This window comes from Mixophyes fleayi, chromosome 2 (genome assembly GCF_038048845.1).
Source record: "Mixophyes fleayi isolate aMixFle1 chromosome 2, aMixFle1.hap1, whole genome shotgun sequence".
NCBI classification, from domain to species: Eukaryota; Metazoa; Chordata; class Amphibia; order Anura; family Limnodynastidae; genus Mixophyes; species Mixophyes fleayi.
In genome coordinates, this window is record NC_134403.1 from 322,841,835 (window position 1) to 322,864,924 (window position 23,090).

The 23,090-nt window shown below is 39.8% G+C and overlaps 1 protein-coding gene across 1 annotated transcript in view; it reads right to left on the reverse strand.

Annotated features, from left to right (window-relative positions):
* Positions 1-462: 462 nt before the first annotated feature.
* Positions 463-23,090, reverse strand: part of CCDC92B (coiled-coil domain containing 92B) — a 40,605-nt gene continuing 17,977 nt past the window's right edge. Inside the window, exons 3-4 of the mRNA XM_075196765.1 lie at positions 10,423-10,470; positions 463-4,037 (exon numbers count right to left, since the gene is read on the reverse strand). Of these exons, the coding sequence (XP_075052866.1) occupies positions 3,295-4,037; positions 10,423-10,470 (791 nt within the window). The 3' untranslated portion in view covers positions 463-3,294. The remainder of the gene's footprint in view (positions 4,038-10,422; positions 10,471-23,090) is intronic.

Here is a 23,090-nt window from a genome sequence, read left to right on the forward strand (position 1 = left end):
TCAAAAGCCTACGGTAGAAATTCTACAAGGTTCAAATTTGTAATCATGTTTTAAAGCTTAATAAACTTATTGCAATGCGATTTTAAAATAAAATCGGTTTTGCAGCCACTGGGTACATGTTCTATTCACTAAACCATAAATATGGAGAAAAGACAGTGATGTACTACTGCACTGTGTAAACTTCCAAAGACAACTGGCCAACCAATTCTAAAAGAAAATTTAAAACAGCAACCAATGGAAATGATGCTTTTATTCATCCAATTTCCAAAAGTGCAGAACTGATTGGCTGCAAAGTACTAACTGTTTTTCCTACAAGCATTACAGCTTGATAGCACAACGCAAACAATTTACCTTTGTGAAAGAAATTAAACATACTAAAAAACTTTCTACCTGTACAATCATTGCAATACTGTTAAAAAAATAAAACATTAGCCTCATACATATATATATATATATATATATATATATATATATATATATATATGCACAGTACTAACATGTAATTATTAGTAGCTACGAGGAGATGTGATCATTCTAAACCTTAGTAATACCAAAAACTGGTTCAGCCCACAGAGCAAAACTTTATACTGTGAAATACTAATTGTAGTGTCCCTATAACTAAACTATTAACCACAAAGGTAACACTATGACAACTGTTTTTATATTAAAGAGGAAGTATGTAGACTCTTGCTGTGTAGGTTCCCCCGACAGGATAGTTACAGTATATTAAATATCACAGGTGAGATATCATCTGTCTGTACAGGTAAAAAAAAACTAGTAAGACTGATTCACTTTGCTGCAGAAATCTACATGTAATAAGAACTGGACAATTCAGACCTCAGCATCTTAGGAATGGTGAAAGACAAGAGGTGCGATCTGGTCTGTTTCTCCCGTAAGACTAATTGAGAATCACACCTCAGACAGCACAAATGTAGGGGTGACATGGTTCTCACCATGCCTTCTGGCCTGTATACTGCTCTACTTCTTTTATCCATCAGGAACTGCGCTCAATCATTGCAGGAGCGAGCACAGTGTGACCCCAGTGACCGACCTCTCTCCTTCAGCCATTGCACTAGTGTAATAGCAGCATTGTGATTAGTAATGTGATTAATGGTGGCAGTACCTCTTCCTCCCTAGTACCCCTACTTACACTGCCAACCATTATGCTGCTAATGTAATGACTGTAAAAGTGAGTGCAGATGATTGGTGTCGCACTACAAACACCCTGCAATCAATGAGTGACATGAGGGCCAGGAGAACGTTTTGTAGTTTGTGTGTGCAGGGGAGAGGCTTTGGGGCAGCCCTGTAAATGCCGCTACAGGCGCCTTAAGTGGAGGGAGATCCCTGGGTGCGTTCTCACAACACTGGTACTTGTGGGCCAGAGTAACTCTCCACAAGACAGTCTCAAACAAATTGGCATGGGATACATCACTATATAAGAAAAAAGTCTCAATGAGCCACGTCAGTAATTATCCCCATAACGTCAAAGTTTCAACTGGGCATGGCCTAGCAACATGGCGGGGAGGGGGAGAAATCTGGTGATTTGGACTCTTATTAAGTTAATTGGGGGAGTGCCTAAAAAAAAGAATGTATGTATTATTATGCTCACCCAGAAAGAACATCTTGCTTTAGACATCTATGCACATAGCAGAGCTTTCACTAGGAATAACAGAATTAAACTCATATATTCACAAAGCAGTTCTGAATGTAACGGCTCAGCGTCTCTAGAATGTGAGCTCCCACAAACAGGGTCTTCTCTACCCTTTGTCTCTTGTCTGTTTGTCCCTTTTACATTGTGCACTATATGGCATGCTGTATTATGCTATTTGCTATGTTATTTCCGTGTATTGTTGTATTAGTTTTATGCTCATTTGTGCCTAGGTATTATCTAGTTTATGTTCTATTAATGTATTTATGTATTATGACTATATGTGTATAGATGTACCCTTCCTGTACGGCACTGCGGAATCTGTGGTGCTTTATAAATAAAAAATGATGATGATGTTTTCTCATTGCCTAGGGATAAATCAATGAATAAAAATGTTTTTTCAAATTTTGGTAACTGGGGCTCTTTGGCTTATCTATACACATCAGACATCTTATCTCATTTTAAGATTTGCATGAGCAAAATAAAACTGAGGATGGGACACCATTCAAATGATAACTAATTGCAAGGAGGGAGCAAGTAATGTCATCATTTTATAAAGATTAGCTAAAGCCATAACCACAGCACACTTAGAAATAAGCAAAGTGCCTTCCTGTTCAGCTGCTAAGGATATCATCATATAATTGCCAAAACAGTTTCTAAGCATAATACTGACTATACAGCGTAAAGCACTATAGGCAATATTACTTCAGCTTATTGTGACTTAAATATTACTTTGGTATGTACCAACACAAAATTAAAATAGATGAAAATCAAATATTGAGAAACCAGCTCATTCTTTGTTCAATTGTGCAAACCAGAGTGTCATTTTTAATAAACAACTGATGTAAAAATAAATAAAACATTTTTCCTTGTTGTAGAAAAACCCTACTAAAGTACACAGTTCATTCACCTGATTACTGAATTCCTTGAGCGCAAGATAACTTTTTTTTTTTTAAACAATATTTCCACTAATAAGTATAAATCTTCATTTGAGATCTGTTAACTGGAAAAAAAAACCCAAACATTCAGAACACATGAGTTCCACGTTAAGTGTATCCTGATTATTATGACCTTGGGGTCAATGAAACGCATTTTTCTAAAATGTTTCTGTTATGACAGTTACAAGGCTAAGCAGCAAAGAGATCTAAATTTATCCTAAGAATATAATATGCAAATACCATATTGGGCAATGCAGTATGAGCTGCCGAGAATAATACACACAGTCTTTACTCTGCTTGTAGGAGTTTAAAAAGGGAGATAAGCAGTGAGATTGATGATTATTCAGCTGTGAACGGATTTTGCTATTGGTGTTTTATGCAACACAATGCACCAACCTCTTCAGAATTGAGCTCTATGGAAAAAACTTATACTTATAACAGAAAGTAGGGTATTGCACAATAAGATCTGAGGGATGGACATCCGGAGAAGATATTTTGTCCATAAAACCGAAGCAGCTACAATACTTTTCCAATCCATCTATCAAAACATAGGAAGACACTAATAAAAGAGAGCAGTCTATTATATCCATTGTGTGATAGACATTTAAGCTACTAACATGCCACCTAATTTTTTTCTTCAACCGGTATGTGGTTTTCAGACTCTCACTATATTTCCTTCCAATAGAACTTCATAACGTATGTTTTGGTTTATTCTGAATCCCGTGAGTCTTGCCGGGCCACAGCTCGTCTTTTCCCTCTTTCACTTTTTGGGAGTTTTGCTTTCACAACAGGAATAGAAGGTGGTACGTCCTCATTATCCGATGAAAGATTCTCAGACCACTGAGCACCAAGTGCCACGGCACCACCGGCATGATCTGGCCCACCTTTATCAAGGCTGTGTGATTTTGCTTCTGGTCTCTGCTTGTGAAGGTGGACGTACCTCTTAGGATATAAAAATAGTGCCGGGTCTGGCATAGCTTCAAGTTCATCATAGCTGGTCATTTGCTCCCCCGGAAAATAGTCTCTGGACATATCTTTGACTATGGAACAGTCAGGCCTCCAAACACTGTGGTTCTTATGGACTTTCCTTCTAACCTTACCTTCATGGTGAGATTGCTTAACTATTGTGAAGTCAAGAGGCCGGGAGGTCACCTGAAAGCTGTTTTGAGGGCTTTGCTGCTTCTGTTTGATGGCGTGCAACTGGAAAGATAAATAAGCCGCAGCCTCAGTCTGTTTCTGCAGCTCTGTATTCATTATAGTCACTCGGTGACTTCTTCTTTTCAGTTCATCCAGGAACCTTCTCTCCTTGTCCCTCAGCTTAGACCTCAAGGCTGCAACTTTATTTTCTCGGTGATAGAGCTCCTTCTTTAACTCGAAATTCATCTGTTCTTTTTCACTGTACCTGGATTCCAGAATTCTGCACTTTTCCTCCATTTCCAACTCAAGTTGATCTAAATAAAACATAAACACATATTAGAAACATATAAGCAGGTTAACATATAGTTTTGTTTTTTTTACACCATTAAGGTTTAATTATGCAGATATTTGGGCTTATTAATTGGACACATTTAGAAGATATTGGGAAAGTGCAGTGCAAAAATGTGTGTCTTTTTATATATTCTTGCTCCTGTCTATTCTGTGAACATACATATGTGCACACCTACAAAGTACATACATATGCCTGTTTCTGGGGATGGGATTGAGTGATACTGCTGTGGCCTTGTGCTCAAGAAACAAAGATATGTCTATATACTGTGTACATTTCTAAGGCCCACTCTGTCGTTAAAGCAACGTTAAAGCAACGTTCACTAGTACTGTTTTGTGAGCCTAGTACAATGCAAGACTTCAAACATAAATTGGTGCATTTGGGAGACTGAAATTCAAATGATTAAAATAAGTGTTGGCTGTGCAATCCAGAACACGTACAGATTGGATTTACAGGTCTGCTTGGATGATGCGTGAACTCATATTTTAATGGGAAGCTGTGTATGCTGCTGAGCAGATCATCATCCCATCACTGAGTTATCCAATTCTGCATGTGTCATTATCTCTGGTCTGAGCCCCCCACCATTCCAGAGAAACTAACCCCATCCTCTTTCTTAGAGCTGAATGCAGGGTGTAGGGACAAGGCTTGGTGAGATGCGGGTTGTCCTGTCAGCTATGACCCAACACCCTGGCTCAGACCTACTCATTTATAACATTTTCTAGGTATTGTGATGTTCTGGGGTAAGCACCTCCAGGAAAAAGGGTTGCATGGGGCTCCCTTAATTGATGAAGGTCTCTAATATTTTTGGTTTCATTTACAAACATTTAATTTGAAAATAAACACAACTATGTAAAAAACTGAGCATCATGCCGCCTCTACACATCTGCCACCCTAGGTCTGAGCCTTTGAGGCAATTCCTCCAATCCTAGCCAGACAAATTAAACAATAAAGGCAAGTGTCTAATTGGTTGCTGTGGCTCAGTGAAAATTTTACATCCAAATGTATTATTAGTAAATTAGACTGTGTATGTAATATTCTTATACTGCTGAAATGCTTCTGAGGATCATTTTTTTCAAAATAAGACTTAAATTCCTGTGCCGTGTAATTATTTCTATGTGATAGATTTAATGTAATGCAATTATATGAATTGGTTATGAAAGCACTACTCACAGTTAATTGCTTATATGTGTTGAAATCATGCTACTTAAATTGTTTGTTTTCCTCCATTGCGATGTTGAGTGGCTTGGGCAGTCCGACAGATACCTCCACCCAGTACAACAGACTCTTAATAATGCTCTTTCATTTGAGTCATGACTACTCAGTTTATATTCTATAAGCAGACACCTTGTAAACCTGCTAAAACATGACTTAATTAGAGCTGCTTTTATTAATCATGTTGTACAGTTAGCCCACAGTCTTGCTAGAGGTATAAAACTCAGCTTCTAAGGAACTTGTTTTCTCATGTCACATGAAGTTCTGTAGATGGGTCTGGGAAAAACAAACATACATGAGCTAAAATACACTAACTGTAATGAAAGAGAGACAATTTATACCACTTTCACATTGCCGCCCTGGCAAAATCCCGGTATATAAACCCGAGATATTGCTGGGGAACAGAGCCTCCCACCCCAGCAAATTGCCGGGTCGACCGGGTTTACATGGAACCCGGGCAGATGCGGGTCTGCAAAAACAATGAATGAAAAATGAATGAACAATGTCCAATACCAGTTAAGCGGCAATAGGCAGATCCGCCGCCTGTATAATGTTAATCAAGGTGGCGGGTCCACCTATTGCCGCTTTAAAAGCATAATTTTCACCTGACCATTAGAAGTGATGTAATTTCTTTCCATACACATTTCTTAATGTCATATTTTACAGCTGCCAGACATCAGAGCGGAGAAAGTACTACATGTCTTCTGGTAAAGTGAACATTTTTCAATCAGTTTTTTTTCTTTTTAACTATTTCAGTAGGACCCGGGTTGAAAAATCCAAGTCTCACCGTTCAGACTGGAAGCTACCTGGGTCGGGCCCGGGAATAACCCTCCAAAAGACCCGGGTCTAATTCCTGGGTCATCCGACCCGTGAATTCGCCCTGGACTCGTTCATACTCAACCTCGAACCGGGTCGTCGGGGCTTACCCCAGCAATAACCCGGGTTTTTGAGGCCGTGTGAATGGGGTAATATTTGTATATGTTTATATGTCTAAATATCTATGTATAGCAACAGCAAGATGCAGTTGTTTTGCAGTGTAAGTTTGGCTTCTGATATACTCTGGTGCACATAGTTTACCCTACTGCACAAATATTTGGCTATATTTTAGCTGATATTTGGCAACAAATGTTGAATATTGTTTATTTTATGTGTTTTAATTGTGATTATATTATTGTACATATATAAAACATTATAAAAAAAGATAAGAAATAATAATAGACTTATATTCGTCTAGCATTGCGATTTATGTTTTTTCTTTTTGCAGTGGCAGCTGAACAATGCTCATCCACAGCAATAAGTGACCTATTACTATACACAGGGGACTGGTGCATGTGTGGAAACGGGAGCCTGGATTGAGATTCCAGTTGCGCTGCTATTACAAAAAGGAACACACAAATTAAATTAAAACTTTTATATATAAAAATAAATCATTAGATATACAGTATGATATAACAGGGGTAGCCAACCAGTTAGCGTCTAAGAGACAAAAAATATCTATAGATACCGCAAAAAGCCATGCTGTTCAGACCTCCCCACATGCCCCATACATGCTCCTCAGACCTCCCCACATGCCCCATACATGCCCATCAGACCTCCCCACATGCCCCATACATGCCCATCAGACCTCCCCACATGCCCCATACATGCCCATCAGACCTCCCCACATGCCCCATACATGCCCATCAGACCTCCCCACATGCCCCATACATGCCCATCAGACCTCCCCACATGCCCCATACATGCCCATCAGACCTCCCCACATGCCCCATACATGCTCATCAGACCTCCCCACATGTCCCATACATGCCCATCAGACCTCCCCACATGCCCTATACATGTTCCTCAGACCTCCCCACATGCCCCATACATGCCCACCAGACTTCCCCACATGCCCCATACATGCCCATCAGACCTCCCCACATGCCCCATACATGCCCATCAGACTTCCCCACATGCCCCATACATGCCCATCAGACCTCCCCACATGCCCCATACATGCTCCTCAGACCTCCCCACATGCCCCGCACATGCCTATCAGACCTCCCACATGTCCCATACATGCTCCTCAGACCTCCCCACATGCCCCATACATGCCTAACAGACCATAAATCAGAAAATGTCAGATTGGGAACAGCGGCTTGAGAATGGAAGCCGCGTGTAGAGGTTAAAAGAACCACATGCGGCTCGAGAGCCACAAGTTTGCCACCGTTGGTACATTATATCTACACTCAACCCCCTCACACATGAAAAATATTTTATTTTCTGGTAGTGGGGCAATTGGTCTATTAATTTTAAATAGACTAGCAATGGAAAAAAAAATATTTTTTTAATTAATGAATATTGTTTAAAAAAAATTCTGTTTCTAAAAAATTACCTTATTGGTACACGATAGAAAATATTTTTTCAACATGTGCAAATCTCAATATAATACAATTTTCCAGTATCTCTCTCTCTCTCTCTCTCTCTCTATATATATATATATATATATATATATATCTGTATATCTATCTATCTATGAATATATATATATATATGTATGTATGTAACCATTGTCACGGGGGACTAAAAGATGATTTAATATAGAAAGCACGCCACTATAAAGCAAGTTCCCCATTATTTTTTTAGTCCATATAACTTATTTTGCCATACTTTATTTACACTGAATATTTAACTTTAATTAACATAGCTGTGAGGGCATAAAATAAAGGCCATATATACATCACAATAGAACATTGCCGCTCAGAGGTTAAATTGTGATATAAATAGCATAATAGTTGCTTTGCATTCCCCTGAAATACCATGTCTCAAGCACTTAATTATCCTCCATCTATTCTGCAGGTGGATTCAAAATACAGTATATTATCAAACTACGTATCTCTTAGCATTATATACCTTCAAAGCAACAAGCAGACGGGCCATAGCCTGATGCGCCACCTAGAGGAGACAATAGTATTTTATTTTGTTTTTTAACTATGGATTTCCTAGGAAGATCTGGAGGGATCACATTTGCTTTGGCCTCATTGTTCTCAAAACTGAAGAGATGTGGTATCTGTGGTAACGTGAACTATACACTATCCAATAAGATGTTCACTGGTTTACACAGAATGTTGTGACTCCAGTGAAATCAACACGATGACCCTCATTTTATCACTTTATTCTGAAGAGACATTCTAGAATGGGAATCTGCCTTTAGCTAGATTCCCTCTTCTCCAAGCTCTCCCCTAAACAGACACCAAAGCTCAGTACCTATAGCATACTTCCCAACAAATAAATACTAAATGGGGACACAGCCACAACCCCTCTGACAGGAAGCATAACTATGTCACATTAGGGCCAAGGACACGGCACAATGGACGTAGCCACACCCCGGGTGGGTTGAGGGGGGAGGGGTCTAGCAGTTGGGCCGCCTCCAACTCGCAGCAAAACACCTTTAAACTGCCATGTGCAATAGAGATACCTGCATCGTGATCAGGGACATATCACCCAACATGTGCCGATCACAAGATGAAACCGGGACAATTGGGAGGTATGTCGTATCTTGCATAGAGACCTATACATACATTTGGAGAGTGCATTATGAAAGGCTGCACCTGATTAGATGGATTCTGAACTGGGTCCAAAGATTATATTTTTGTTTTTATAACATATCACTTTTAGGCTCACATGGGTTACTTCCTGTTGGATAAAATAGATATCCTTGCTTTCTATGGTGCATGCTATTTAAGTATATAAATGGTATTTTGCAGCTAGCAACTGAAGATGCTTCAAAATTACTTAGAATACTCTGATATAGACACAAGTGATGCTACTATACATAAACTCCTGTAAATAATATCTGTATGAACAATGGAGGTCATTATGAAATGGAGCCGATGTGCACTGTGCATAATGCCTTGGTTGGAACGGATGTGCCTGGATGGTCCTCCCAAAACATATCATGGTTCATATCTACCTACATATCTGTCTACAATCTATCAGTTGACAGCCGCTACTTTGTATTTCTGTGTGTGGATAGGTGGAAGAGGTGCACTGTGGCAAACTATATATGTCACATCAAAGTCCTACCACAACCATTTCAACAGTAGTTTCTCCTGCCCCCCAGCCGAGCCAGCCCCTGCTCCTCATATATTTCCTATGTTTATACATGAATAATAGGTACACATTTTAGCAAATACTCTCAACGATAATTACTGCAGATGTTGTGCATACTGTAAGGCCACAGTCGGCAGCATTATGGATGGTAAGTATGTTTCTTCTGCTTTCTTGCCTATACTTGGTCATAAATATAGAGAATACCTTAGGACAAGGTGAAAGTGTATTTGTTTTTCCCCATCAGGTTTTTCTCATAATATATGTTCAAGAATCAGCAATCTGGTAATTTCAGCAAAATTCCCGTGTCAAGCCCCGGCTGTGCCCTGTATGTCCAACTGGCTTGTGTCTTATTTTATTCTTCAGGTGAGAGTGATCAGTTTCACTTTTGATGAAACAGGGTGTAGTGTGTCTATTACAGAGATCCTAACAACCTGAAAAGTTGTAAACTCTGTAGTTGGCACTTTGGCTCCCGTACCTGGCATTTCCACCCTCTTATTGCCTGCGCATTGCACCTAGCACCCTAACACTGATATGCTCTATGAATGCTGCTGGTGTGCCCATATATATTATGATTCTGCAATTTGAGTGAGGCCAACATGATAACCGATCCAGAACAAGTTCTCACCGAGATTTATCAGATGTCGATCAGGTCTGGTGGAAAATGTATGTGTACGATTACCAACATCTGGCTGTGTGTGCGGGCATTGACTCACTGCACTAATTGTAAACCATACATCTGTCCTATTTCCCCAAATTAGACATAGATCGGTTCACTTGATCTGCCCAAGTACGGTCACCTTTTCAGTAGAACACACTGCTGCAATCTAATACTTGGTATTAGGGAAAACTTTATGTAATGAATGTGCCCGTTCCAAGATTTTTGTAATGCTGAGCTATATGTCGGTTTTATTTAACATTACATTAAAGAGCCAAAATTTTGCAGATTTTAGTCATTCCACCATACATAAGGTAATATTGATTTAAATATGAGACTCATCATAAAAGAGAAATCATTTTTCAATTTAATAGCCAAAGGATTACTTTACCTTGCTGAAAATTCTCTACTTGCTTTGATTCCAATTCCTGTGTTAGCTCTAAGAAAGGAAGATGCAGAAACCATATATTAGCACAATCAGCAAATGATGTGAAAATGGAAAGGACATCAGCATTATTGACCTTTCAATAATCTAACAGTTTTATTCCGAACATGCTCTACATTAAAATGCTAAATACAAATTGATCCAATATCAAAAGACATCTTGTAACATTCAAAAATATATGCAGGTATGGTATGTTTTATCTGGAAAGCTTTGGAGTTAGATTATAATTCAACACAAAAGCTGCATTCAGTGTTAGCTGGAATATCCCAGTAGAACCCCCCAAAAAGTCACTTGTTTGGGGTCTGTGTATATTGTGCCTGACAAGGTCTTCTTTCATTCAGGATATCCAGGGGGATCCCTTAATGACTCCTGTATATCCACTTGTTCATCGCTCACTTCCGCAAACTTTTGCGGGAGTGAGCGGAGAATAATACCCTAGTAACCTTTTTTTGGCCGACTTGATCCAAGATATTCCACTCAAAACTGTGTTTTTCTTTTAGTTTTGGCTAAGATTATCCTTTAAACTGGCCACAGAGCAACAAAATCAGGTTATATATAAATGTGAATAAATATTTCCTAATCTTTTCCTAACATATTTCAGAACATTATATATGTCATCTGTATTCCCTAAACAGTGCTAAACAGAAAGTAATATTATGCCTGTATTCAAACTCTCTGTCCATGTATGCTTCATGCTGGACTTTCACATAGTTCCCGGAATCTTCCAACCACCTTTAAGTACAAGTCATTGACAGCTAATTAGTAACATTGCCTATTGGTGCAAATGTTAACCAAACTATTTTCTTTAATTGATTTGGTCTAAACAGAAAAAGTTGATAATTAGTGACCGGGTAATAGATGGTTACTGCAGATTTCAAGAATAATAAAAATTGCAATATTCATTAATGGAGTTGTGTACCTGCTTTGTTTTAAGTATCCCCTCTGTTTTTTAATGCACTCGTACTCATTTAAGAAATGCACAATATAATGTATTTATCTGGCTAGACACAGAGGGCCTGCTTGCGTTTTTTTAAAATGCACGTAAGTTGGGCATAGGCATGTCCTTACTCAACAAGGAGTACATCTGAAGAAACATCACTTGGTGAATAGAGGTCTACATCCGCTCAGCTCTGACACACAACAAGACTCGGAAACGTCCAAAACACATGTGAAATATAAAAGTCACAAAAGAACACACAGAAAAAAAATTAATGTCATCTGTTAATAATAGTCATTAACAGGGCCAGACTGGGACTAAAAATCAGCCCTGGCATTTGAAGAATACATGCCCACCTCTGTTGGTGACGCTGCGCAGCGGTGACGGCGCAAAGGGCGTGGCCACATTATGTTGGAGGCGTGGTCGACATGGGGCATTGATATATACATTATAATAAAACATTACATTTATCAGGCCCTCCCCACCCACATCACGCCACCCCCACCCCAGAAACACATTACAACACCCTAGTCCACTGTACTTATCTACGCTTCTGACATCCATCAGGATGGGAACTTCCTGTAGAGTGAGCAGGGAAGCTCTTAGTCTCACAAGATTAATAAATCTCATGAGAGTTAGAGCTCCTCGGCTTGCTCTGCAGGCTGTGTCCTGTCCGGGGACTGGGAGCAACTATCAGATTCCTCCTGCTAACCAGAGCTGGATTAAGGCTCGGGGGGAAGGTGGGGGGGGTCCTAGGCACTTAAGACAGGGGGGGCTCCTATATGTAATATGGTTACTAGACACATTTTCAACAAATACACATGCAATACTGTGAGCATTACTGTTAGGTGCACAGTTCTGCCTTCACAAGCAGTACAATGTGAAGCAGGACATACCTCCCAACTGTCCTTGCAGTCAGGCCAAATCCTGACTAAGCGATACAGTCACCCACCAAATTCAGGACAGTTGGCAGACTGTCCTGCTCTCTCCTACCTGACTTGTTGCTGCTGGTGTCTTTAGATCAGTTGCTGCTTGTCTGGATCCTGGAATATTGGGGGCCCTATTTGGAAAAAAAATGGGTACATGAAATTTAGAAAACTCCAAGCAGCACCGCTGTTAAATCAATATAGCACCCACGTTTTAAAATTAGGCCTCACTACAGCCCCATCAAAATAATAGTATTCACATTTAATAAATAAACATATTTCCCTCCCTGCAAACAGCCCTTCATCACCACCATACTGTGCCCCCTTATGATCGCACTGCACCCTCCATGCTACTTTTACCCCCTTCATCACATTCTGCCATGCTGCTATTGCCCCTCTTCATCCTCCTGTGCCTTTTATCTCCCCCCTTTCTTCATCACCCAGTCCTTTCCCCCCCCCTTTCTTCATTGTGGCTTTTCTCCCTTAATTCCCCTGTGGCTTTTCTCCCTTTATTCCCCTGTGGCTTTTCTCCCTGTATTCCCCTGTGGCTTTTCTCCCTTTATTCCCCTGTGGCTTTTCTCCTTTTATTCCCCTGTGGCTTTTCTCCTTTTATTCCCCTGTGGCTTTTCTCCTTTTATTCCCCTGTGGCTTTTCTCCTTTTATTCCCCTGTGGCTTTTCTCCCTTTATTCCCCTGTGGCTTTTCTCCCTTTATTCCCCTGTGGCTTTTCTCCCTGTATTCCCCTGTGGCTTTTCTCCCTTTATTCCCCTGTGGCTTTTATCCCTTTATTTTCCTGTGGCTTTTCTCCCTGTATTCCTGTGTGCCTCTCTTCGCTTCTACTCTCTTTTACTTACCTCTGTATTTCTTCTCTTTTCTGTCTTCTCTCCTTTCTTCCGGGCGCCGCTCCTCAATGAATGACGGGCGTGACGTGATGACGTCACGCCCGACATTCAGTGCAAACAAAGGAGGGGGGGAGGGTGGACGCCGGCGCCGTGATCATGTTAGTATTTGTATACTCACATGATCGTGGCGCCGGAGCCGCCCTCGGCCCTCCTTTGCTAATAGAAAAAGAAAAGGCTTTAAAAAATAATAATAATTTGAGTGAGGGCGGGGGGCTGCGGCGCCGCCGCGATCATGTGAGTATACAAATACTCACATGATCGCTGCGCAGGGTAACGGACCGGCCCACATAGCCATCGGCCCTTCTGGCTAATGCCAGAAGTGCCAGATGGCCAGTCCGGCCCTGGTCATTAATAACAAAACATAAAAAAGGTTTATTTTCCCCCTCCCTCCAAAAAAACATACATTTAATAGGATGTTACTAATGTCTACAGTACATAATATGCATTTTTACAGTTGCTTCTGATCACAAACACATGTTCTAACTAGCTTACGCAACGATCATAACTATCACTCAGCGCTTACACCTGACCAGCAGCTGGCGCAAGTGAAACAACAGGAAATCATGTATCTTTAAGATGCCCAAAGCTTGAATTGGATGTTGCTGCGTGCGTTCGAGCTTGGCACACCCTTACTGTACATTGACTATGTGCCCATTCTTTTTCACGTTCCACCCATGAAATCTTTGTGCTTGAAGATTTCATGGGAGGAACGGGGCCTTGAAGATTAATTAGATGTTGCATTGTTCATTGGCGTATAGTTCAGTTCTAGGTATATGAAGAGCAATTTTACACAAAATGCGACGCCTATCAGCATTTACGTTCCTAAATGAACCAGGCCCAGGAAATACATATTCCTGGTTATATAATCTAACTCTGCCCCCAACTCTTTACAGTTCACTTGAAAAGTACAGAAAATATTCCTGAAGAATAATACAAATAAACAATATTAAAAATATTGACGATTGACTGGTGATGTACCCAAATAGCAGCATTATAAAATTTCTACCTTTCTCTATACCATAAACGCACAAACTTGTGCACACTGACAGGTAGACAAATGATATACAGAATGTTTGAGAAGCAATTTATTTTATAGGGAATCAGGTAATGGTCCAGCGGTTTTCTAGTGCATTAAACAAAGCTTGTTGTATCATTTTAACTGATCCTCCTAGCAATGCTGTTAATGTACGCAGGATCTTGCATGCAAATGAGTTGGCGGTTGAAATCACTTAAAAATATAGGCAATCAATAAGAGATGTAATAGCTATTTTCCATTCTCTATCAGAATGCCCTCCGAGAATAACATTTCAAGGAAGACAGATTTACAGTTGACAAAATTCCCTCAGTGCAGCCAGAATGCCGTCAATTTAACATATTGTAAGGCTGAGGCATTAGTCACGTCCAGCTGGTACGGTGAAGCCGGTTTCATTTGGGTAGCTTAGGCAATTGGTATCATGATAAAGAATAAACCTGTATTCTATGATTCAGCTGGGTACTTTTTAACTGACTGAGACTATGCTGCAGGCATGAACAGATCATAATGTGATTAACGCTTAATCATATGCTTTGCTTCCTAATTCATAGTGAAAGACTGTGAAGGCTTTTGAGAGTTAAAGTCACAGCAGGAGATCTGCACAGAACTCCTAATGTAGCATTTCAAGATAACATCTGATGACCTCGTTCTGCAAGTACTAAGCCTATTGAAACTTGGAAATCAAAACAGAAAATCCCATTGATTTAAGTTATGAGTTTTACAGTTCTTTTCTGATGTATCAGAATTGATTGTTCTCTTCAAGTGTTATGAATAACGTCTGTGATATTCTCAGTTGCGAAAATAGATCCTGGGTGCAGGAATAAAAGGGCATTTATAAGCAAATCTACATAAAATATTTAAAGAGATTAACTTAAATCAAAGGAGTTGAGAAATGTTAAATCTCTGCAACCTCTAAAGGAAAGCATAATTCTTTTCAAAGTGGGTCTGTTGACTCCAGGCAGTGAAAGCAACCATGTTATAGGCTGAACCAATATTCATGAATGTCCAGCATGCTTTTTCACTGTAAAAACGAACAATTTTCAGTTTAGGGCTGGTAGACTCTATGGGGGGTGGGCACTATTTTTTGAGTACGCCCCCTTCCTCCATAGAGGCACTATGAGCACACTGACCAGCCTGGGACTGGCGTTCATTATGTCAGGGGAACCTACATTAGTTATCTCCTTGCAAATTTGGAGAAGAGGGCACGTTGCCTTTTTTAATTGTAAACATTGCACTGCGCATAGGAATTTTTGACCCATTAAAAGTATAGGAAGAGACCTGGCTTCTGCCAGCTCTGAGCTAGCAGGACTGAAGTCATTTTACGGCCTGGGGTTGTTTTTATTACATGGGTCAGTCCCAATGTAATAAAGTCCTTTAAAAGCGCCAAACACCCTACTGAGGCAGAAGTGCTAACCACTAAGCCGCCCTACTCTTACAGTTTCTCTCAGTTGATAATGTCAATCTGTCCCCTGTTGCCCATGCATGCTGCCTAGTGGTCATTGTTGACTCTCAACTTCTCTCTCCACATCCACGCGCTTGCGCAATTCTGGTGCCTCCACCTTTGCAAAACAGTGCAGATTCGCTCTTTCATCCCATTCAATGTCACCAACACCCCCACTCATGCATTTATCATCACCCTGCAGTCAGTCCTGAATGTGGTGTCATGTCAATTCGTCATTTCCTGACGTTCCTCCACTACTGTGCCTGTGTGCAAACCCCTACACTGACCCCTCATTCCCTCCAGAACACAACCCAAACTGCCTACTCTCACCTAGACAGCCCTATAATACCTCCCATGCCTATATCTCTGACCTTGTCAAGAAATACTCCCACACTCACCAACTCTGTTCTGCTGACAACTTCACTTTTCCTCCCTCCTATGACCACCTCATATTCATACCTGCATGATTTTTCCAGCTCTGTTTCCCACCTTTGGAACTCCCTGCGCCGTCTCACCAGACCCTTGCACAACCTCCAATCTTTCAAACACTACCATAAAACTCACCTGTTCAAATTAGCCTAAATTCCACATCACGCTCCACCTGACCCATCCACTTGCTTTCCACTACCCCCATCGTCTGTTTGTTTCCTGACCTCTAGTAAGTTAGCTCTCACGAGCAGGACCCTCTCTTCCTCCCTTTATCCTCTCCTCCTTATCCTCATGGAAAGGTTTCATTACATTCTCCTCTGTGTCTTCTGATTGAGATAACTGCTATTTACTCATGTCTCATACTGATGCAATTGTTTGTTCTCTTGCTCTTCCTATATGCATCTGTATGAAGTAACTTGTATGCTTCTGTTTACTTAGATGCTGACTGTACAGCGCTGTGGAATCTGTGGCACCTCATAAATAAACACTGATGGTGAAGTATAGGGTGTGTCTACTCCCAACTCCAAATTTGTCTGCAGCTCAACATGGTTTTTACAGGACATAAAATTGCACCTTGTAAAAGCTGGAATTGTGCCTAACTGCATATGATGCCCATAGTCAGCAAATGCATTGACTGACAAAGAGATTTAGCAATAGAAAAATGGTGAGTAAGGAATATTAGTCTAACAGCTACTTCCAAATCGGATTGAAGTGGTGGCAGCTTTGTAATGGACAGTTAAAAAAAAGCTGCAATAATCAAGGTGGGAGATTGCGTGGGCAGGAAGTTGTGTTTTTTATAGGACATTTTTCACATGTATATGACAGGATTTTTAGATAGTTTGGATGTAAGAGGTAAAGGAGAGAAATAAATAAAGCAAAGTCAAAAGTAATTCCTAGACAACAGGCCTATAGCGTAGCATTGGTTATTGAATAATGAGATGTCAGGTAGGGAAATGTAGTTCAAATTTAGAGAAGCTTAATCTTAGATAGATGGAAGATATCACTGATGGACTTCTCAGAAAGAAAGACAGTGATGTTAGTGTGACTGAGGGTGACAACTCACAAGATGAAGTCTATAGTTTGTTGTCGCCAGTATAAAGATGATAAAACCTACAGTAACCTTCCTCTACCTCTCTCCAGCTAATATTCGATAATGTGAACATTTAAAACTCATCCAAAGTGTCTGGTGCAGATTTTCTTTCAGCGGTACTATCTGCATCTGAATACGACCACTGGCTGCTGCTACCTTGTCCAAAAATAAAGGTAAGCTTTCTGCATCACAGATTCCTCTACTGAAGCAGTAGGAGGGTCTTGGGTATGTATGAAGACACACTACACACTATAGAAAAAAAAGGATTAAAACAAAACAATACACGAAAACTAAACTACAAAGATTACATTATAATTATATCTTTCAATCCATCCTAACCCCCATAAACTGGGATGACCGGGCTGTCTTAATTTAGTAAGAGGTTTAAAATACTGTTTTTCTCCCAACACTCCATCTATTTCTATATTCTCTAGTGTACATGGAGTCACCTTATTACCTAGATAACGTATCCTCATGATACCTCTAGTTCTTCGAAGATCTTGTAGCTGGCTGCTTTTCTTCCATTATGTCACTTGCCTGATATTTTTAGGTTTGTAATCTAGTTGCAACCTCTCCTCCACAAACTGAAAATGTATATAATTTCCACTACTCTAATACCATTTTGCTTTGTGAGATTCTGCAGGATCATATTATTTAAATGTGATTCAAGTGGTCTAGAAGATTTGGGGGGAGGACCTTCCATATTTACCAGGGAGCCAAAGAGCCTATTTTTTCCATGCAAAAGAAATGTTTTATTATATATCATTGAAGAAGCTGGAAACTGCACCCTGGCTTATATTTTCATTAGTATACCTTCTGGTTTCACTTTATACAGGACAGGCTAAACTGAAAAATATTTAAAAAAAATAAAAACTTGAAAAGCAAAACACTGAAATTAATCAAGTGGGTGGTTCCAAAGTAGAAGTGATCTAGACTTTAAAGTGACGTTTTTAATTATTCCACCACTATTATTCGAAGTCAAGCCTATAAAAGATCATGCAGACTAATTTTATGGGGGTAGTTTCGAAGAGTGGAAGCTTGCTTGTTATGTACAAGTGGACAACTAGCACTAAATGCTTGCTACATGTCTGGCTGAGTGCACAGTACAAATCCTCTTGTCCTAGATGAATGTACATACAGTATGTAACTGTTCTTATTCTGTATGAGATGAAGAGGATATATATCATCAGGGCTTTGCACTTGCAGGGTCCTGTGCAATATCCATGGAGGGCCCCTCCTACCAAACTGGAGGAAGTGTGGTTATTGCCATCATGGGCGAGGCTAGACATATGGTGAAGAAGGTGTGTGTAGTGCCTAATGGATCTGAAAGCCCTCCATCACCCTCTTCTCATTAATGTAGCACATATCACTGACTAATGATGTAGGGTAAGTGAGAAGGGGACGATACCTCCTACTACTCAAGCCGTCACTAGCTCCCGGTTAGGAGGAATACAGTGAGTGTAGAGAAACACCAACACATCGCTTCCATCATCTCACCAGATGGCTGCCTTTGCTTGCGTGAGAATGTTACCCGAATGTAAGCATATTCCTGTTTGCTTGAGAGGTTAAGTACCCTAAAAATATTCCCCTGCTAGCATTGCTACACTGAAGGTTTTTTTTCACTACTATCCACTTTGGATATGATATGATATTGACTTTACAGAGATTACTCTATTAGTTTGAAATGGAACCTGTTATAGTAATAATTAATATCTAACTGTAATATCTGGAGATCCATCATTATGTTCTTAGTGTAGTACATGGAAATATCATACTCACATATGTCATTTGCACAGTAATTAACGTCAATGGGTTTTATTGTATGAATGTCTCATTGAATTACGCATAACCCTTATGTGGGTCAATTAGTGTCTTTGGTCAGCACTTTCCTGCTTTTTGTTTCATTGAAATATAGAAGTTGACAACAGAAAATTAGGGCAACCAACCTAGCTACAGTCACATGTCAGCAGCTATTTGTTGTCTATTTGAATATAGCACAAAATCATAATTTCCAGCCCCCCTCTCCCCTAGGATGGTATTATCTGCCACTATTTCCATGACAAATCCCCAAACTGGTTCTCTTTCCCCCTTACTACAACGATTCTCCCCCACCAGTGGTCCTCTCTTCTTCCCTCTCCTCAGTTCTTTCAAAAACATCAGTTTTTGTTTACCTAAGGCCACGACCATAGCTGATGATGATGATGATGACCAGGCAGTGGCTCCTCTCCATTGGAAGCGTTGTTAGCTCAGTCCACAATGATTAAATGAGGAACAAAAAAAGGCCACTGCATTGTTTTACCTATGTATAGGTCTACTTAATGTGTTATTACCATAATAGTGTTTATAGGTGGATGGTTCTACCTAGGTTATAAAGCGTGCGTGGGCCCCTATGTTTTGGCAACCCTCAAAAGCCTGCCTTGTATATTAGGATTTTTATGATTTAAATGTTGACAACTATTATATCTAACTATTCAATTTTTTATAATATAATTATTATTTTTGGAAGATTGCTGGTGGGTTCAAGCCACCTCACTAGGTTATTATGAAGCTGCAATACCACACTTCTCACTCTAGTTTAGTGAGGGATCACAAAAGTTACATCAAATAGTCACAGATTTTCAGTGATTATAGCTTAATAACAATTCAAGATAATTTTTCACTACAAGGTTTCTCTGCTCGGGTGAAGGTATATTTATTTCATTCCTTTCCTCTGCCTTGCAGGTGCTTGTGAAGCAAGGCAGCTGTGACACAGGAAGGAGGCTGCCTTCCTAGGTCACAGGAAGGGAAGACTCTCAAGCAGAGTTACTGCAAATGTGCTGTTTTCTCTACTCCCTATCCCCAGTAGAGGGAGCGTAGGAAAACTCAGTTATTCACACTTGCATAGTGCACAAGGCATATAAAGGATGTAACCATCATAGAGAGCTGCTGAACACAGACCACTAATTTGTTCAGCACTGCTGGTTCTTTTTGTATCTAGGTTCTCAACATGAGCAGGAAACTAAGGATACAATACATTTACCAATAAAATGGCAAAATACTGCAAAATAATATGACCTGCGAAGTCATCATACAGGAGTCAGTGGAACATGGGATAAATCAGTCAGTGTGAGGGCAGTAATGAGCAAAGTAAGAGGATACTTGAGATAAAGATTCAAGGTGGTCGCTATAGAAACCTGTGTTCTGGGACGTCTGTTACATGAACGATGGCAGCTGCCTAGTGTTTCTCACCACTGAACAATTTCCTGTGAATAGTACTCTACTGCTCCAATTTTATGTTCATTTATCAGGATCATAGACCATAGCAATTCTGTAAAGTGCTAAACATAATTGCTTTGACCACTGTGTTGTAAAATACCACATAGTGCAGATGAGTGATTTAGTACACCAGTGGTCCCGGTGGCCTTTACTGAGGTTTGGAAAATGACAAGTGATCTCTAAAACCATTAATTTTAGCTCTCGCTCCAATACGGTGACCTTACTATAAGCTTGGTGAGATATAATTAGAGTACAGTGAGCAGTGATGAATGTTTAGTATAGTTTTGTAGTTTGGTTGGAAGCAATAAGATTTCAAATACAGTACTGGTTTCTTACGCTATAGTGGACCTGCCCTTAAATATGAAATCAGGATTTAACTGCATTAACTACTCAATGACAACTTTTGTAGTTTTTATTCACTGTTCCACCCCAAGTAAAAAATTTGTGTCCAAGCAGTAGACCCTTTGTACTTTATTTTAGGTCACTTAATTCTACCCTAATTCTACCCCAAACCAAATGTAATTTACGTTTTAGGTGGAGTAAATCTTAAACTACTAAAATCCCCCTATATCCATACTTGCCGAGTGTACCTAATTTCCAGGCGCCCCATGTTTCAAAGACTTGTATCTGAAAGTGTTTGTTCCTGAAAATGTCTCTATTTTCAATACTGACCTACTGTATATTACAAATCATCTTATAGCGCATATACAATACAATGACCAATATGAATTTTTATATATTCATCACTTACTATTTACTTTAAACAAATACGAAGGGAAAAATAAAATTATAGGGTTACATGGCCTATAACATTTATTAAGGATGTGCATTTAAAATACAAAAAAAAAATATTTTTATAACCATTAGTTACAGAACAGCAAGGTCCGCCTCATGAATGACATGCAAACATGTACCTGTTTAGTTGCAAAGTGTACAAAGAAATTATATTCAAATGTTGTCAGCAATGGTAATATCTTTACTATCCCACCCAATCCACGCCACCAATCCAGTTAGGTCCTCCCAATCAAGCCCACGTTTAAACAGGCCACACCCAAATTTCAGTAGACAGAATTGAATATTGCCACAAAACAATGTAGCAGCCTCGAATAATATCCTAAATATAGATTAGTATGAATTGGAGTATTGGAAGGTTGTGACACTGATACTGCTGACACTTAATCACTTGTATAAAAGCTATTAAAGGCTACTTCAAGAAAATCAATGGTCCACACAAAGTGCACAATATACAGAAATATGATCCTCATTTCTGCTGTTTAATTGTTTGATTTTATTCCAGCAATTGTGAAAAGCACAACGCAAGAATACACAGCTAAAACTCCCATTTGTAGGCCTGCACAAACCATAAATAGATTATGCTTACTCTGTAAACCTTCTTGTATGTAGATCACACATTTTCTATATATAAAAAAAACTGCTTTACTGTCCTGCACTCCCAGGAGAGTAGGCTTCCCTCCTGCATCCCGCTTCTCTTTCTTGTAAAGTGGGTGACGCCGGCCTCCGCTGCACGAGTAAGCGCTTTGCATGACTGCACATCGCTTCATGTTGACCCTACCCCTAACTGAGCCATGACGTGAAACAAAAAACCTGTACTCTTCTTCTTGCAAAATATACTACTTTCTGCACTGTGTACTAATAACTTTAAAAAAATGTTATCTTGTGTTATCTGTTTATACTTCCCAATTACATTGTATATAGCAATGCTTATGTACTATAAATCCAAAAAGATACATTTGGTGGATTACAACAAAAGCATGGAACCTGTGGGGGGGGGGGGGCTTTTACACCGCACCCCTCCCTCCCCAAAAAAAAACACCTAAAACTGCCGCTCTTTACCCTGTGAACAATCTTTTGTAAAATGTTTAGGGGAAAAAAAGCCGTATCAAGAAAGAAGACTGTGGCTGGATCAGTTATAGATAACTTATTTAAATCTAAAATCTAAGATTAATTTGTATCCCTTACAAAGAAAAGGTTATTCTCATTTTTATGGCACAAATACCAAACTAGGTACAGAATACAGAACATGACGTCATGAAGCCCACGTGCACCCCAGTAAATAACTAGTGGCATGGGCACGTTGACGATATTATGTCAAATACCCCACCACTGTGTGTACTGATATGCTGGTGGCCTAACCCACTTTTCACCAAGAGTAGCGTCATCAATCCCTGTTTTCCTACCTCTCTACGGATCTCCCGGAAACAAGGTAGAAAAAGTTGGCAATTATGCTAAAAAATCCTTTATGTCAAGAAAGAATGTGAAGAGAATCACGTTAAAATATTATTATTTTAAATAATGCTGCAGAAAAGATCATGTATATTCCTGTCTTGGTGCTATGCTCACAGATTGCACCTTGTCTTACATTTGACATGACCCTGGATTTACAGTCACTGAATTAGAACAGTTCTCTTGGTCAGGGGGAAGATTTTGGCTTATCTTTCCAAATTAAAAAGACTTTCCATTTCCTTTAACAATTTGGCGGTGTCTTTCTGGGAAATCACTGGATCAGTAATGTCTTACTAATCACTTTTGCATTGACAAAATCATAACATCAACACACTGGAGACCATGCCAAACATTAAGC